This window comes from Canis lupus, chromosome 1 (genome assembly GCF_048164855.1).
Source record: "Canis lupus baileyi chromosome 1, mCanLup2.hap1, whole genome shotgun sequence".
NCBI classification, from domain to species: Eukaryota; Metazoa; Chordata; class Mammalia; order Carnivora; family Canidae; genus Canis; species Canis lupus.
The window spans coordinates 109954956-109971176 of NC_132838.1; the positions used below are offsets into that span (position 1 = coordinate 109954956).

At 55.0% G+C, this 16221-nt stretch overlaps 1 protein-coding gene across 6 annotated transcripts in view; it reads right to left on the reverse strand.

Moving 5' to 3' along the window:
• The window catches only part of HIF3A (hypoxia inducible factor 3 subunit alpha), a 28673-nt gene extending 12972 nt beyond the window's left edge, over positions 1-15701 (reverse strand). The window contains exons 1-10 of one of the 6 annotated variants that reach the window (XM_072773976.1): positions 15644-15701; positions 10532-10722; positions 9208-9353; positions 7834-7918; positions 7430-7542; positions 7071-7279; positions 5090-5196; positions 4731-4878; positions 1220-1338; positions 34-224 (exon numbers count right to left, since the gene is read on the reverse strand). In XM_072773976.1, the coding sequence (XP_072630077.1) occupies positions 34-224; positions 1220-1338; positions 4731-4878; positions 5090-5196; positions 7071-7279; positions 7430-7542; positions 7834-7918; positions 9208-9353; positions 10532-10722; positions 15644-15669 (1335 nt within the window). In that variant the 5' untranslated portion in view covers positions 15670-15701. Of the gene's footprint in view, positions 1-33; positions 225-1219; positions 1339-4730; positions 4879-5089; positions 5197-7070; positions 7280-7429; positions 7543-7833; positions 7919-9207; positions 9354-10531; positions 10940-14270; positions 14404-15643 lie in introns of those variants that run through there. The other 5 variants (XM_072773986.1, XM_072774004.1, XM_072773996.1 and 2 more) reach the window with 5 other exon arrangements.
• Between the last annotated feature and the right edge of the window lie 520 nt (positions 15702-16221).

The following is a 16221-nucleotide window of genomic DNA, read 5'->3' on the forward strand; positions in this document are numbered from 1 at the left end:
ATCCTGAGGGTTTACTCAGGAGGAACTGCTTACCGGAAGAGGACTTTGGGGGCGCCGTGTGGCTAGGGGTGCGCTGGGGGTGGCGGCTACTGAAGTCCCATCCAGGATTGGTGCCAGGAGGCGACGAAGGTCAGGGCTACAGAAGCGGCGGGGATCAGCGGCCAGGGTGGCTTCGCTCAGGGCAGGGGGGTGCAGGAAGGCCAGGATCCGGGGACCAGAGGCATCTACGAGACGCAGAGATGGGGAGGACACAGGATGGTCATCCAGGGCTGAGGGGCAGAGCCCTCCACACCAACCCCAGGGAGCCTCATTGACATTTTCAACAAAGTATCAGAGGGGATGCCATTCACATGCTGCAGAGCTAAGTTCTGCAGAACGCTTGCTGGACCAGGTCTAATCTCTTCCGTTGCCAGATTGTGGTGAGGCCGTGGAGGGTCCTCGGGGGGCCAGTGCAGGGTGGGGGGCACACAGTAGGCTCGGGATAGTAGCAACTGCCCAATGATGGGGAAATGTTTTACTATTTAAAATCAACACGGCTGGGCCGAGGCCCACGACTGACCCTATTTTCCAGTGACACAGAACAGCCATCAGCCACTCAGCTCTGGGGGGCTTGCATGTTAGGAGAAAAGACTGGCCCAGGGCCCTCAAGGAGGTTCTAAGGTCCCTGGAGGGGAGTTCTGAGCCAGAAAAGGAAAGGATATCAGTGACCCCATACCACACCCAGGAGCACTGGCTGCCAGTGACAGCTTGGAGAAGGTGATTGGCCTTGAAGAACCAACAGGAAGAGAAGCTGGTCCAGGATTGGGGAGTCACCGAGAAAGGAGCCAGACGTGGGAGGGTCAAGATTCCTGGATGCCAAGGAGCAGTGAGGTGGGAGCAGGGAACCAACCAGCTGAAGGGTGGGGGCCATGGGGAGCCATAGCAGGATTCAGAGCAGAGGAGCCACAAGACTGAAAGAATCATCCCAAGGACACAGGAGAAGAGGAAGGATAGCAAAGAGAAGAGCATTCTGGGCAGAGGAAACTGCCAGTGCATAGGTCCTGAGGCATGAGAGTCTAGCATGTTCCAAGAGGGCTAACTAAGGAAACTGGTGCCGCTCAGAGAGTGAGAAGAGGAAGGAGACAGGAGTCCGGTCACACAGGGCCTGGTGAGCCCTTTATTAAGGCATTTGGGCTTTTCTGGAGCCACAACCCCTCCCGGTCCCGGCCCTGTCCCATACCAAGGCTGTCCCCGGGATTAGGGGTGTCCTTCTGGGAGGGGGTGCCCCGCTGAGAGTGTCTGCGAGAGTGTCGCTCCGTTTGCTCCAGGGACAGCACCACTCCGGTCTCTTCCACCCGGCTGGGGTACAGGGCAAAAAGGGGAGTGGAAGTCAGGGAGCATCCTCGGCCCCCAGCCCAGGCAGCCCCTTCAGATGACGTCCTGTCATAGGAGGCGATCTCGTTCAGGGGCAGAAGGGCATTGTGCAGAAAATAATGTGCCACATTTACTTGTTGCCTTTAAGGATTTAATTTTTGTTGAATGCTTTTTATGATAATAGCTTTTAAAATAAAATTATGTGTGTCTTCCCAAGCTCTCTCTGTGGAAGGAGACAGAAAAAAAAAGAGTTGGCATTTAGCACAGCCTGGGTAGAGAGGGGAGACGGGTGGGGGCGGGGGTGACAAGGGACAGAGAAGGGGAGAATAAAAAGGCATAAGAACAAAATATTCTCTTTATATTTGCTTATAAACATATTCTTAGAAATGACTGATTAAGTATATATATTTAACATTCTTACATTACCAAATATGAAGAATTCAGAGGGATATATTTTAATGAATAAGATTTTATTTATGAAGTTTCTATTCATAGACATTTTTCATATTCAAGGGAATGGATTTATAAATATATCCTTCTTATGTCCCCCGTGCCTCCCTTCCCCCCAGTCTCTAGCTGCTCAGACAACCCAAATGTTCGCTGAGGGAACTGGCTTTTGGAGAATTGGTCTGGGGGCTGAAGACCAGACCCTTGTTTGCATCTCATTTGCATAACAATATGCAGGAGGGCCTGTGGGTGGTCCTCCCACCAGCTCTTTGAGAAGCTACAACCCCTTCCCCACCCTCACCAAATCCCTTCTGGGCTGGACACATCCCAATTTAGGCTGGACCAAAGCCACCCCATCCCCTTTGAAAAACACAAGCACGCACATGTCACACATGTACACACGCATGGTACACAGGAGAACAGCAATGCTCATATACCCCCAAGTGTATACACAGACAGATATGGATGCATAATCCATGCTCTCCACGCTCACACGTGTGCATATTCAGCACATGAAGTTCACTCATTCGTTCATTCCATAAACATTTCCTAGACAACTAGTACTGCCTGATGGCTAAGAGCAATGGCTCTGCAGGCAGTGGCCTGGGTTCAAATCCCTACCATGCCACTTTTGAGCTGTGTGACCTTGAGCATGCGGCTGAACCTCTCTGTGCCTCATTTTCCTTCCCTGTAAAGAGGCAATATAATAATACCTCCTCCCCAAGTTGTTATGAGGCCTAAGTGGGCTAATGCATATCAAATGCATAGAACTATGCCTGACACATGGTGAGCTCTATGTAAGTATTTGCGATTATTGTTTATTGAACAACTACTAGGTGCCAGGCGCTGTTCTGGGTGCTGAAGATTCAGCAATGCCCGTGTAAATGAGTTTCTTTCCTTATAAAGCAATTGCTCACTGCAATGGATGGAGGCTCAGTTGTGGAAGGGAAGGGGTTCTTATATACAGAGTATTACCACCTGACACACAGATAGCCATGCAACTGCACACCACACAACAAGTACACAGAACAAGGGCAATTAACACCATATACTCCTTATTTCACTATCATTAAGTAAACTCCTATTCTTTCCTCACCCATTTCTGCCAGGCCTGCTCTTTGCTTAGAGTAAAGAAGACTGAAATCACATGGCCAGGCCATAGAAAAGCAAATCCTCACAATGAATAAAAGACATTTCCAGAAGGGGGGGGATAGGCCCCCTCTCATTTGCAGTGACAATGGCAATGGGAGGCCTCTTGCCACCTCTACAAGCTATTCAAAGACTCTGATTCGGAAAGGTGTTAAAATGAGAACCCCTAGATGATCAGTCTTGTTTTCTTGTGCAATACAAAGATTCATATGGATATTCCTGTTACTTGCTTTTTTTTTTTTTTTTTTTAAGTAAGTTCCATGCCCAACATGGAGCCCAATGCAGGGCTTGAACTCAGGACTGCAAGATGGAGAGCCGAGCTGAGATGAAGAGCTGGATGCTTAACCAACTGAGCCACGCAGACGCCTCTACCCATTTCTGTTTTCTAATAGAATCTGTCCTCGATCAGGGGTGCCTGGGTGGCTCAGTGGTTGAGCGTCTGCCTTCAGCCCAGGTCATGATCCCGGGGCCCTGGAACTGAGTACTGCATTGGGCTTCCCGAAGAGCCTGCTTCTCCCTCTGCCTGTGCCTCAGCCTCTCTCTGTGTGTCTCTCATGAATAAATAAGTAAAATCTTAAACAAAGAAAGAATCTGTCCTTGATCAAAAAGACGTAAGAAAACTCCTAAGGCTTTAGAAATTGATACCATGTCCTGGAAGTTAATTTGCAAAGAAAAGCTGTAATTTTGTCTTCTGTGGTAATTTGCTGCCCTCGCCACAATGTTGTCATGGTAAAAACTTCTAATATGCTTAATGCAGTGGAGGAGAGCCTGTGATTTACCAGTGCACATCCATTAGAATGGTTAAAATTAAAAGAAGACAAAAACAGACAATACAAAATGCTGGCAGCCATGCAGAGGAACGGGAACCCTTGCAGGGCTGGTGGGAATGCAAAATGGTGCCGCCTTTTTGTAAAACGACCTGGTGGTTTCTTGTGAAGTTAAATATACACTGACCATATGACCCATCTACTCCATGCCTAGGTGTTTACCCAAGGGAAATGAAAACATGATCTCACAAAATCTTCTATGAGAATGTTTACAGTAGCTTTTTTCGTAATCACCCGAAATAGGAACCAGCCCAAATGTCCTCCAACTGGTGAATGGTAAACAAACTCTGGTCTGTTCATATTCATACCATAGAACACCACTCAGCATTAAAAAGGAGCGTCTCATACACACAATGGAGATGTTTTAAATATATTATGCTACGTGAAAGATGCCAGACTCAAAATGCTCCATACTGTAGGATTCCATGAACCTGACATTCTGGAAAAGGCAAAAGCCTAGGGTCAGAGAACAGCTCTTGGTGGCCAGGGGCTGGGGGGTGGGGTGGGATTCACTATGACAGAATGTTTTCGGGTGATTCTCTATACCTTGATTGTAGAAGCGATTCACAATCGCACATCTTTGTCAAAACTCAGAGAGCTGTATACCAAAAAGTGAATTCATTATATGTAAATTACACTTTAATTTTTTAAAAAGCCCCCACGATTCTGCTGTATTTCTTTTTTTTTTTTCTGCTGTATTTCTCACTTTAAATTGAATATAGAGTCCTTTTCCATTTCAGTGAACAGTGCACACATGTGCATGGGTGTGCGCACACCCATGCATATGTGTGTACATGCAGACACATCTGTGTGCATTTAGTCACACATGCTCTGCATACGTGCACATGTGAACACTCCCTCTCAGAGTTGGATGCACAACACACGCACGCTGTATGCACACACACCTATCCACACACACACAGATCAGACCCACACATGCCCCCTCACACTTACCTGATCAAGAAGTGGACGCAGACGATACTCTCAGAATGGGGACCCCGGCCCCCTGACACCACTGTGGCCTGAGTCTGGGTCCACAGATAGCCACCACTCCGGGCCAGGAAGCGATACTGCCCCGTTACTGCCTGGCCCTTGCTCAGCACTGGGGAAGGGGACGGGGAGGGGTCAGGGCCCCAGAAGGGACAAATGGGGCAAGAAGGTGCTAGGGGCAGGGGCTTGGGTATGGGGACCAGGAAAGAGAAGGTTCCTTGGGGTGTGGGGAGCAGGGAGCCGGGATCGGGTTTGTGGGTAAGGCTCTCTGGAGCATGGGGAGCTGGGGGGCTGGTTTCAGAGTGCCAGGAAGTCTCACGTACGGGTGTGGATGCTCTGGCCAACGGCGTCCGAGTCCAGAGCGTGAATGTACTCATAGGCAGAGCAGCCAATCAGGTCATCAGGGCTGTAGCCAGCGACCTCTGCGATCCTGGGGTGGGTGCAGTGGGGCCTGGTCAGTTCAACTGGCTGAGGTGGAGGGTGGGGCTAGGGGACATGGGGATGAAGCTGCCAGGACAGAGACAGATGGGGTTGTAACAGAGAGAAAGGGAGAGTAAGAAATAGAAAAGGGGTTATGATAGGCTGAATTAGTGGTCCCCAGAGAGGTCTGTCTCCTAATCCTGGGGACCTGTGACTACTGCAACCTCCCAGGCCAATGGGACCATGGGTGGCTGATTAAGTGAAAGATCTTGAGATGCGGAGCTTTATCTAGATGAGCCAGGTGGGCCCAGTGTGGCGACAGGGGCCCTCACAAGAGGGATACAGAGAACAGGACTGTGCTGATGGAGGCGGAAGGCAGGGCCTTGTGTTTTGAAGATAGAGAAAGGGGTTCCAAACCAAGGAATGTAGGAAGATTCCAGAAGATTTTAAGGCAAGGAACCTTCAGAAGGAATGAGGCCTTTGGCTTTAGCTCCATAAACTCATTTCAGGGGCGCCGCACCTGGATGGCTCAGTCCACTAAGCATCTGCCTTCAGTTCAGATCATGATTCCAGGGTCCTGAGATCGAGCCCCACATCAGGCTTCCTCTCAGCAGGAAGCCTGCTTCCCCCTCTGCCTTCACTGCTCTCCCTGCTTGTGCTCTCTGGCTCTCTCTCAAATAAATAAGTAAAATCTTAAAAAAAAAAAAAAATCTAACTCATTTCAGGCTTCTGACCTCCAGAGGTCTGTGATGTTTTGAGCCACTTGGCTTATGGTGATTGCTACAGCTGCATGGCAGGAGAGGTTCTTCCCCCCAGAACCACAAAATGAAAGATTGGAAAAAATGAATAAAATAGAAAGTAATAATGATGATAATGATTAAAAAATATTCTCGCAGCTCTTGGCTGGCTTAGTTGGTGGAGCATGCTTCATGGAGACTCTTGATCTCAGGGTCACAAGTTAAAGCCCCACTTAATGAAAAAAAGATTTTTTTAAAAAAAACACACTTTTAGGGGTGCCTGAGTGGCTCAGTGGTTGAGCATCTGCCTTTGCCTCAGGTCGTGATCCCGGGGTCCTGGGATCAAGTCCTGCATCAGACTCACTGCATGGAGCCTGCTTCTCCCTCTGCCTGTGTCTCAGCCTCTCTCTCTCTCTGTGTCTCACATGAATAAATAAAATCTTACAACACACACACACACACACACACACACACACATCTATAGCGCTCTGCACTGGGCAACCCACTGAGTGCTCAGAACAGCTGCTCTAAGGAGGTTCTGGTCTCTCACTCCACAGGAGAGACTGGAGAGCACAGCACAGAGAGGTGCCGGCGTGTAGTGAAGGGTACACAGCCAGGCTTTAAACCCAAGCCCGACAACAGAGCCCAGACTTGCCATTCCCAAGCGACTCCAGGACGGAGGGAAGGAAGGAAGATGCAGGAACAGGAAGAGCCAAAGGGAGAGAGGGAAGAGGGAAGAAAAGGAGAGGAAGGAAAGGCTAGGGGGGTGGGTTAGGGCAGTGTGCTGAGTGCTGCCTTCCGTGTTGGGCACTGCGCTAACTGCTTCAAACAGACGGATTCATTTAGGGAAAGCGACAGAGGGACAGAGAGAGAGAGAGTAAGGAAGACTCAAAGAGCACAGAGAGAGAACACAAGGTAAAAAGACCCACAGAGAATTCAAGGACAGCCAGCCACACAGAGACAGAGAGAGATAGCATTAGAGAGAGACAGAAGTGGATCAGATGGAGAACCAGGGGAGGGGGTGGGGAGGCAGGAAAAGGACCAGCGAGTGACTGGGGCAGAAAGGAAGAGGAGGAGCTGGGCCAGTGGAGGTTGGGGGGGGTGGGGGGGGGAGTGGGGGTGGATGGGCCGTGGGACTCCTGCCCACCTCTCATCACAGTAAGTGAACTTCATGTCCAGGCTGTGGCGGCTGAGGAAGGCCCCCCGGCCTAGTGGGGGCTCCAAGCTGCCCGGGTGGGGGATGGCTTCACAGATGAGCACCAGGCATTGCAAAGGAGGCTCCAAGTTGGGGCTCCCCGCTGGGGAAGCCTGTGCAGGGGGCTTGTAGACCCTCATGTGTCCAGAGCAGTGCAGCACCTAGTTTGGGCGGGGACAAGGCGGTAATTCACGTGGGCCTGGGGCTCCCAATGGGGCTGGGAGGTATGTCTCTGTGGGCCCTCCCCTCCCTTCCCCCCAGAAGCTGAGAAGGAGAAACCCCTGACCCACCCCAGGCCAGGCCCTGCACACCTTCCAGGTGGCTGCCTTGAGGTTGAGGGTGCGCCCACGGTTGGTGAGAGTACTCTTCATGCGCAGGGAGAAGCAGCGCTCGGTGGGGACCTCCGGCTTCTTTTTGGATAGGCCTGGGGTGGGGGGCCACAGGGATGGGGATGAGCAGGTCACCAGGTGGCTCTGGACAGGGCCCAATTCCCTCCAAAATCCTGCTTACTAAAATCTCCCTGGCCTCAAAGGTCGCAGCCTCCAGCAAGGGCCCCCAGGAGTAGGGAATCCTCCCTCAGATACCCCAGGGCAGGGCTGTGTCCCCCTCTTCCCATCTCCCTCAGTCCAGGCTTCCAGAGGAGGAGGGGATGTGCTGAGGGACGGGTGGAGCCTTGGCACCTATGACCAGGGTCAGAGGCCTCAGAAGAACTCACTCTGCCGCAGAGTCAGCGCGTCCTGGAGCTCCTCTTGGTCGCAGGGATGGATGAAATCAAAGATACTGTGTCCGATGAGCTCAAGCTGCCGGGGCGGGGGGGGGGGGGGGTGGATATAGGGGGTGTCTAGGAGGAAGAGCACTTTTACCAGGGCCTCTGACCCGCCCCTTCCTACCCATCCTCACCATCCCTGCCCAAATTCATGAGCCTGGATTACTTCACTAGTCCATTCATTCATTCATTCACTTGTCTTCATTCATTCACTCACACACTCACTGAGCAACCATCTCTTCGGCACCTGCTATAGCCAGGCCCTCTTCTAGATGGTAGGCAAAGCTGTGCCACACAGGCAAAATCCCTGCTTCTCAGAGCTTATTGGCTAGCGGGGCAGATGGTCCATAAGGAAACAAATACAACAAAACAACACAGATATAAAACAATATGGTAAGGAAATGAAGAAAACTAGTGTAAGGCCATGAAATGAGGGGATGCTATCTTAGAGGCCATGGTCAGAGTCCGTGTCTTGAGGTGATATTTACACAAACTGCTGAACCAAGCCAGTGAGGTGGTCATGTGGCTCTCTGCAGTGTTCTGGAAAGAGGGAACAGCAAGTGCAAAGAGGGAACAGCAGGTGCAAAGGTGCACCTCTCCACCTGTGTCTCCTGCCTTCCCATCCCCAGGCCTCTGGGGATTCTTCTTCTCCCACCCAGGGCCCCACACCCCTCCCTGTGAATGGACCCTCTAGCCTCTAGTCTCTTCCCTCCAACTCCACCTCTGTGTGCACCACAAGGGAGATCTCCAAATCCTAAATCCGATTCTACCTCTCTCACAGTCTCTCCCCTGCTGAATATCCTTCCATGGCTCCCCAGTGCCCTGGCAATAAACCTGATTTGGCCCTAAGGCATCTAGCTCTGTTGACTTCTCTAAACTTTTTTCTCTCTCCTTTCCCACTGCACTCAGCACGTAGCCAGGACACACCTCTTTCTTTACCTCAAATTCTCTATTTTATCTCACCTCTGGGTCTTTGCATATTCTGTTCCCTCCACCATGAACACTGCCAGTCTTCGCTGTTCCCATCCATTCCCCATACCTTCTGACTGGCTAGAGGCCTTCAGGTTTCAGCTCAGATGTCTTCTTTCCCAGGAAGCCTTTGATTCCCCACTGAGGCTGGCTCAGGTAACCCCCTTCCCCCGAGGGGCCCCCTAGGCTGCCCCATCCCAGCCCTGGCCGTTCTGAATCTTCCTGTGTGATGACACATCTGTCTCCCCTCTGTGCTGTGAGCCCTGTAAAGACAGGGCTCAGGCAGTCTCCATCGCCTCTGTAACCCAGCATCCCCTGCACAGGGCCAGGCACAAAGCTGGCAGCTCCTCTCACCTGACTGAGGCCCAGGTGTTTGCTGACATTCTCCGACAGGTAAGCCATGTCTCCCTCGGCAGTGAGCACCATGACGAAGCCCTCCAGGGCCTTCAGGTAGCAGGCATCCAGAGCTTCGCCCCCTGCTCCCACCTGGTTCCACTCCCCTGGTGTCCGGGCCAGGGTGGATGGGGTGTCTCTAGTCAGCCATGGATCCACCCTGGCTAGCCTCCCTCTGCCTTCCCTCATTTAGTAGAACTTATAGATGCCCCCAGGTGTGCAAGAACATATGCCAGTGGCTTGGGAATTCCAAGGAAGGCAGGGCCACCATGGATTATAATCGTAAGGGGACAGGGCTTCTCCAGGGCACAGAAGTCTAAGGAGGTGGGGGTCTCCCAGGAGAATAGAATTCAAGGGGGGGGTGGCCTCCTTGGATGGAGGGCAGACTTCTAAGAGGATGGGATTCCCAGGGGTCAAAATTTAAGGGGCTAGAAGGAGTCAGAATTCTAAGGGGGGGGGCGGCAAGCCTCCCAGAGGTTCAGAATTTCAGAATTTTGGGGGCAGGACCTTGTAGATGGGCAAAATTCTAAGGAAGCAGGGACTCCCAGATGACAGAATAGTAAAGGGGCTGAGCCTCCCAGAGAAGGAAAATTCTATGGGGCAGGGAAGTCTCATGGGCAGAACCTGCCAGAAGATGGCTCCACATCCCTCATAAATAAAATCTTTTTCAGGGTCCTGGAGATTCCAAAGTGTGTGTGTGTGTGTGTGTGTGTGTGTGTAAAAACCCCCAGCAGGATAGAACTCCAACGGTGTGGGAATTCAAGAGGATGGCTACTCAGGGGAGGGGCCATGGACCCAGGGAGCTTGGGAGGGGACTCTCTTAAGTAGTCATTAAAAGTTGGGCAGTGGGACGCCCGGGTGGCTCAGCGATTGAGCGCCTGCCTTCGGCTCAGGTCGTGATCCGGAGCCCTGGGATCGAGTCCCGCATCGGGCTCCCCGCGGGGACCCTGCCTCTCCCTCTGCCTATGTCTCTGCCTCTCTCTGTGTGTCTCTCATAAATAAATAGAATTAAAAAAAAAAAAAAGTTGGGCAGCTAAGCCTCCCAGGGATATTTATTGCAAGAAGGTCTCTCTCCCTGGGGACCAAACCCTGAGGGTTGAAGCGCTAAGGGAGCCGGCCGGCCTCCGGCCTCCTCCTAGTCCTTGGAAGTCTAACTCGAAAGAGGTGGGGCTTCCCCAGGGGGCGGGGCCTCGTCGGGCTGGCCCCCAGGGGAAGGGGCTCCGCCGGGAAGGCGGTAGGGGGCGGGGCCTTGCCAAGGTGGGACTTCCCGGGGGGCGGGGCTCACCTGCGGCGCAGAGGCGGTGCATGCGCAGGTAGCTGATGGTGAGGCGCATGATGGAGGCCTTGTCCAGGTGCGCGCTGACCCCGCGCGCGAAGGGCAGCGTGTGCGCCAGCTGGTACAGCACCTCGGTCTCCTGGCTGCGCCGGCTGCGGGCCGCATCCCGGGACTTCTCCTTGCGCAGCTCGGTGCTCGACCTGCGGGCGTCGGCAGCGTTCACTGGCGGCGCCCGCGGGGCGGAAGGAGCTGCGTGGGACATGCACGTGGGGCGCTGCCACATGGGGCCCGGGCTCGCGGACGGCAGGGCCGCCACCGCGCACGTCTCGCCGTGCGGCCCGGGCGAGTTTCCGGAGCTCTCTGGGCCCTGCTACGGTTATATTCTGGGGCAGCTCCTAGCCACGGTTTTATCTGTCCCCGAGCCTGCCCGGGCTGCCCCCAGCGGGGCCACTGTCCCCTCCCTGACTTATCTGCTGTTTGTTCCCCGGGCTTGGGACGCCAGGGGACCAAGAGGCCTCCTGCTGGGAGGGGGCTGGCCGAGCTGGCCCCAAGCCAGGAAAGGGAGGGAACATGAAGATGTCAGCAGCCTCCGGGCCCCCTGCCCTGCAGCCTCCCAGAACCCCCTCTCTCCTGCCCTTTCCCCTCCTCAGCTGAGCTGAATCCTCAGAATCTTAGAACACAGATCTCAAAGTCCAACCACCCACCAACAAGGGCCCTGCCAATGTGACACAGCGAACCAACCCCAGTGTTCTGTGGAGCCAACAGCTAACCACTCACCCCTGCCCTTGAATCTGCTTCAAATGCCTGACTTCTACGTGTGGGGTTGGGAGAAGGATGGGTACGGTTTTGTCAGAAATATCTGTCACTTATCCAGCTTTTTGCCATCAGTTCCCTGTGCCAAGTGGGTAACTTACATTAACCCCCTTAGAGCTCAGACAACCCCAGAGAGAAGGTAGTAACGTTATCCCCATTGAACAGATGAGGAAACCAAGGCACAGAGAGGTTGCAGGGCTTGCCCCCTAAGGAGTGAAGTCAGATTTGAACAATTGTCTGCCTGAACTCTTCAGTTTTCTCTGTTCTGTGGTCCTGGGTGTATCTCCAGGTTACTGCTTCTCACTGTCTTAAATGTCCAAGTCCAAACAACATGGTTTTTGATAAAAAAGAAAAGATTAGAGTACATTATATATAGTATAGTATGCGTTATCTTCTCCATATTAATAATATTGATAAAACCATTAACAAGCAGTTATGATTTGCTGAGCAGCACGTGCGTGTCTGGCACTAAGTACTCATTCAATCCCACCTTAAACTTCCATTTCACAAAAGGGACACGGAAGCTCTGAAAGGTAAAGTCCCTGGTAACAAAAAGTCACAAAGCTAGTAACTGGCAGAGCCGGGATCTGAACTCAGGGAGTGCGGTTCCAAAGCCTTCCATCTTCTTCTGATTCCTTCCTTGTGACCCACCCAGGAGAAGCAGAACTCTAGGAAGGGAGGCTGGCCCTTCCAAAAACCAGAGGCCACTCCTGGGCATGGTATCAACCTCGCTCGCACACAGCAGACCTGCAGCCCCACCCCCAGGCATGACGGAGAGGGGAGGGGACTGTCCTGTCAGGCCGCAGAGGGGAAAAAACTCAGTGCAACCACTGGGAGGCACAGGAGGGGGCAGGCTGGGTGGAACGGTGGAGGGAGCCAGTGATCACCCCCATCCCCTCCTCCCTGGCTGGTGGGAGGCAGGGGCCCCCAGTCCTGCTCTGCCCGGAGGACATTCCGTCCTGTCCTGTTCTGTTCTGTTCCAGCCCTGTTTGTCTTCCTGCCCAGAGGGTGGGGGTGGGCGGGCCTCACTGAGCTGGGGGCCCAGACAGAGGGAAGAGGGAGTGAGAACGGGAATGGGGGTGGGGCCGGCCCCCCACCTCCCTGGGCAGCTGGGCTCTGTAATCCTCTCCGTGGCTTCTCCCTCCATAGAAAGAGCCAGCTGGTGGCTGCAGCAGGACCCTCCTTCCAGCTCCCAGCCTGATCTCTGGATACTCTTCTGGCAGGAAGTGTGGGCCTCTGGCTGGCTTCAGAGACGCCTGGGTCTCTAGCCTTTCGTTCAACAGAGTAGGGACTAGTTCCTCTGGTTCAGGGTTCCAGTCTCACTCCACTACTTATTAGCTGTGTAACTTTGGGACAAATCACAGGGCTTCCCTTGAACATAGCACCACAACCCCACAGGGTTGTTTTAAAGATTAAAATGAATTTATATACGTCAAGGACTTAGAATAGGGCCTGGCAATTGATTAGTGCCACCGAGAAGGTTAAGCTTTTCATTATTCCTTCTTTGTCCACATCAGGAATGGAAGGCTCAGGAGTCTTTTGCTCCCTGGAGACCCCCGTGGGCTTTGGTGGTGACCCTGTGGCGTGGTGTGGGTGCAATTACACACACGACTTTCGCACAAGCGCCTTGGAAGTAGACCAAACCATCATGACAGTAAGAATAATGATCACTTTGCTGTACTGAGCACTCAAGGAGCTAGAAACCCCACCACCACCACCACCACCTTCAATCCTCTCAATAGCCCTCCGCAGCAGGGAAAGTGATCTCCCTTTCCCAGGGCCTGAACCTGAGGCTCAGAGCAATGGGATCACTGGCCCAAGTAACCCAAGTGGTAATTGGGGCCCTCCACCCCAGAACCACCCCATGTTCCAACCACACCCCAGTCCGACTGACTGTGTATCTACTTCTGCCCAGAACACTGCTACCAAGCTTATTGCACACCTGTGGGGTATCCTGCCCCAAAGATCAGTTCCCTCACTGCTCCTCGTCTTGGGTAAGGAGAGGTATGACCCCCATCTTCTAGGATATGTTACCGGGGCTTAGAGAGGCAGTCACTGGCACAAGGCCACACATCCAGGAAGCAGATGAGCTGGGATCTGAACCTGACTTTGCAGTCTGTGCTCTTAACTGCCATGCCTGGGTGGGCACGTCCACGCCAGGGGTCTCCACCCTGCCCCTCTTTGCCCGGTGGCCTCCATGCCTTTCCCTTGTCCCACCTCTGCTGCCTCCGGATTTCCCCAGCTGGCCAGTCTCCCCAGCTGGCCCCATGCCCAGCCCTGGTCCAGCCCCCTGGCACTCTGCCCAGCTTGGGACGTGCAGCTGGAACCCTGCCACCCTTCCTCTGTGTTCCAGCAGAGAACAGGGGGCGGGACCAGGGTCTGGAGGCCCCAGGGTGAGGCCTGGGAATGGGGGCTGGGGCGTGGTGCCCCCATTCCCCAACTAAGAGAGGGAGAAGCCCACCTCTGAAGAACCTGCCACCAGAGAGCAAAGGCATAGATAAAGTAGGAAGACCCTGAGCCACACTCGGGGCTGCTCTTGGCCCTCTCTCTTCTGACACTGAGCTGGATATTGGGGGGGGGGTGGTCATGAAAAAAGTGTAGAGGATCTAGGGGGCCTTAGGTTGTATCTGGGCATGGACCCCTCTTGGCACTGCGAGGCCAGAGGCAGGGTTTGGGTTTGAGAAAGGACTTGGGTGGGCTCAGTCAGGAGGAATCTCTCTGCCTCCACCTCTGCTCATTCCCAAGGATATGGTAATCCAGTGGGGTGCCTGTACCCAAAGTCCCATCTTCTCTGGGAACCCTCTGATCTGGGGGGCACCCGGGGCCCTTACACCCATCAGAGACCTTCTAAGAACATCCCTGCCCCGGGGTGGGATGGTAATATGCCTGAGCTGGAAGAAAGGAAGGGGGTGAGGAGGTATGGGGGCCCACTCACCATCACCCAGGCCCCCTTTGGCCCAAGTGCCATCCTAGGGGTGCAGGAGGGGACGGAGCGTGGCCGGGATCCGGGTGCGAGTTATGAGTGGGTGGTGCGCAGCACTGGGATGACACCACAGGAAAGGGTTGGCCTTGGTGGGGAAGGGGGAGCGCCCCAGCTCAGCCAGGAGGGGCCCCCACCCAGCCAGGAGGGGGCGCTGGGAGGGGCCGGGCTGAGGCTGGTCCAGAAGGAATGGGATGGAGTTCCTGCAGGCCGGGAGCCAGAGACTGGAATAGAACTGAAGGGGGGAACAGTGAGGCAGGGGTGGGGTGTGGGGGCTAAAAAACATGGTGTTGTGGACAGATCCAATCAGACCTGTGAAGCCAGGGAGGAGGGAAGGGGGTGAGGCTTACTGGATGCCTCAGATTGGACAAGGAAACCGAGGGCCTGCAGGATTTTCCGGGGCCCCACGAAAACATAGCCAGATAGACCCTCTGGCATCGGACCCAGAGCACTCAGCACATCTGCACCTGCTGGGCGGTGATCACAGAAACCTACCCTCTGGCCAGGAGGACCCAGCTGAACACTCTGGCAGGGGAGGTGCTCCCAGGAAGGCTTGCACTGAACCAGGCACAGCACCCTCCATGGGGGATTCCCCAAATAGGGCTTGGCTGGGGTGACCCTGTCCCCAGACCCAGGCCCTGAGTGGGGGTGGGGAGGGAGATAAGGGACTAGACTGTGGGAAGAGGGTCAGGCTGTTTCTCCGTTATTAAAAGAGGTGGCTCCACCTTTCAAAAGGGTACAAAAAGGTCCCTGGGAACGGTCCCAGGTAGCTTCTGAAAGGGGACCCCCTCTGCTTATGTCTAGGGAACCCAAGGTTTGAGAGATTGTCGGAGAGCATCCAATTATAGGGCATCTCTCTTCTCCCGAACTCAGCATCTGACTCCTCGTTCCAAGGGAGTCCCTGTATCTGGGAAGGCTTAGTTTGGGGGTATCCCATGAACCCTAGGATCCCAGGGGTCCGGGGGCAAGGAACAACCTCATTGCTGGGAATTCGGAGGCCAGTAGGTTCAGGATGTGGAAGGAGAATGCCGCCCGCTCCCGCAGAAGCCCGGGCACCCCCAATTCCGTGGGGACCCTGGAACCAGGAGGGAAAGCGAACCCGGAGCGGCAGGAAATTGGGGATCACCACCCTGAAGTCACTCCAGGCTAGAGGGGCGGGGCAATCCCCCTCCCCTGCAATCCGCAGGCTGGAGGGTGCGGCGGGGACGGGCCTCCAGCCGCGCGTCCTGGGGCGTCCTCGGCTGGACCCGCGCATCCCCCGCCCGGCTCAGGGGTCCCTGGAAGGAGAGCCCCCCGACTCCGAGCATTCCTGCCCCGAACCCCGGTACCTTGCGCGCTGGAGCCCCAGCGCCATGGCTCGCCGTCGCCGCTCCCGAGCCCTTCGAGGCCCCTAGCCCCCTCCCCTGCCCCGCGAGCCCCCTCCCCAGCCCCGCCCCCGCCGCGCCATTGGCTGCGCCGCGCCCGGCCCGCGGCTCCGGTTGGTCGGCGGGTGTGTCACTTCCGAGAAAGAGGCGGGACCAGAGGCGAGGACCTGGAGCTCCAGCGGTGGGGGGGCACCGCGGCGTCCGCCGCCCCCCAGCCACACCCCTCGCCGCGGACTTCCTCGCCCCCTGGCCCGGCCCCTCGCGCGGAGTTCCCGCACCAGCGCTCTCCCGAGCCCAGCCGGGCCGCCCTGACCCTTACCCCGCCGCCCCGGCCCAGCCCTCCATTCCCTGCCCCCGGTCGGGCCCCTCGGACCACCAGTCCCACGCCCTTCTAGTCGCACAGCTCTGCCTCCTCCGTCGCTTCCTGAGATCCCCCCGCTTCTCGCCACCCCCACCCCACCCCGGCTCTCCAATCCCTCCCCCTCTGTACCCCACCTTTCCCTCTCGGTCCCATCCCTGCAGCCAGTACTCCCACCTCACCC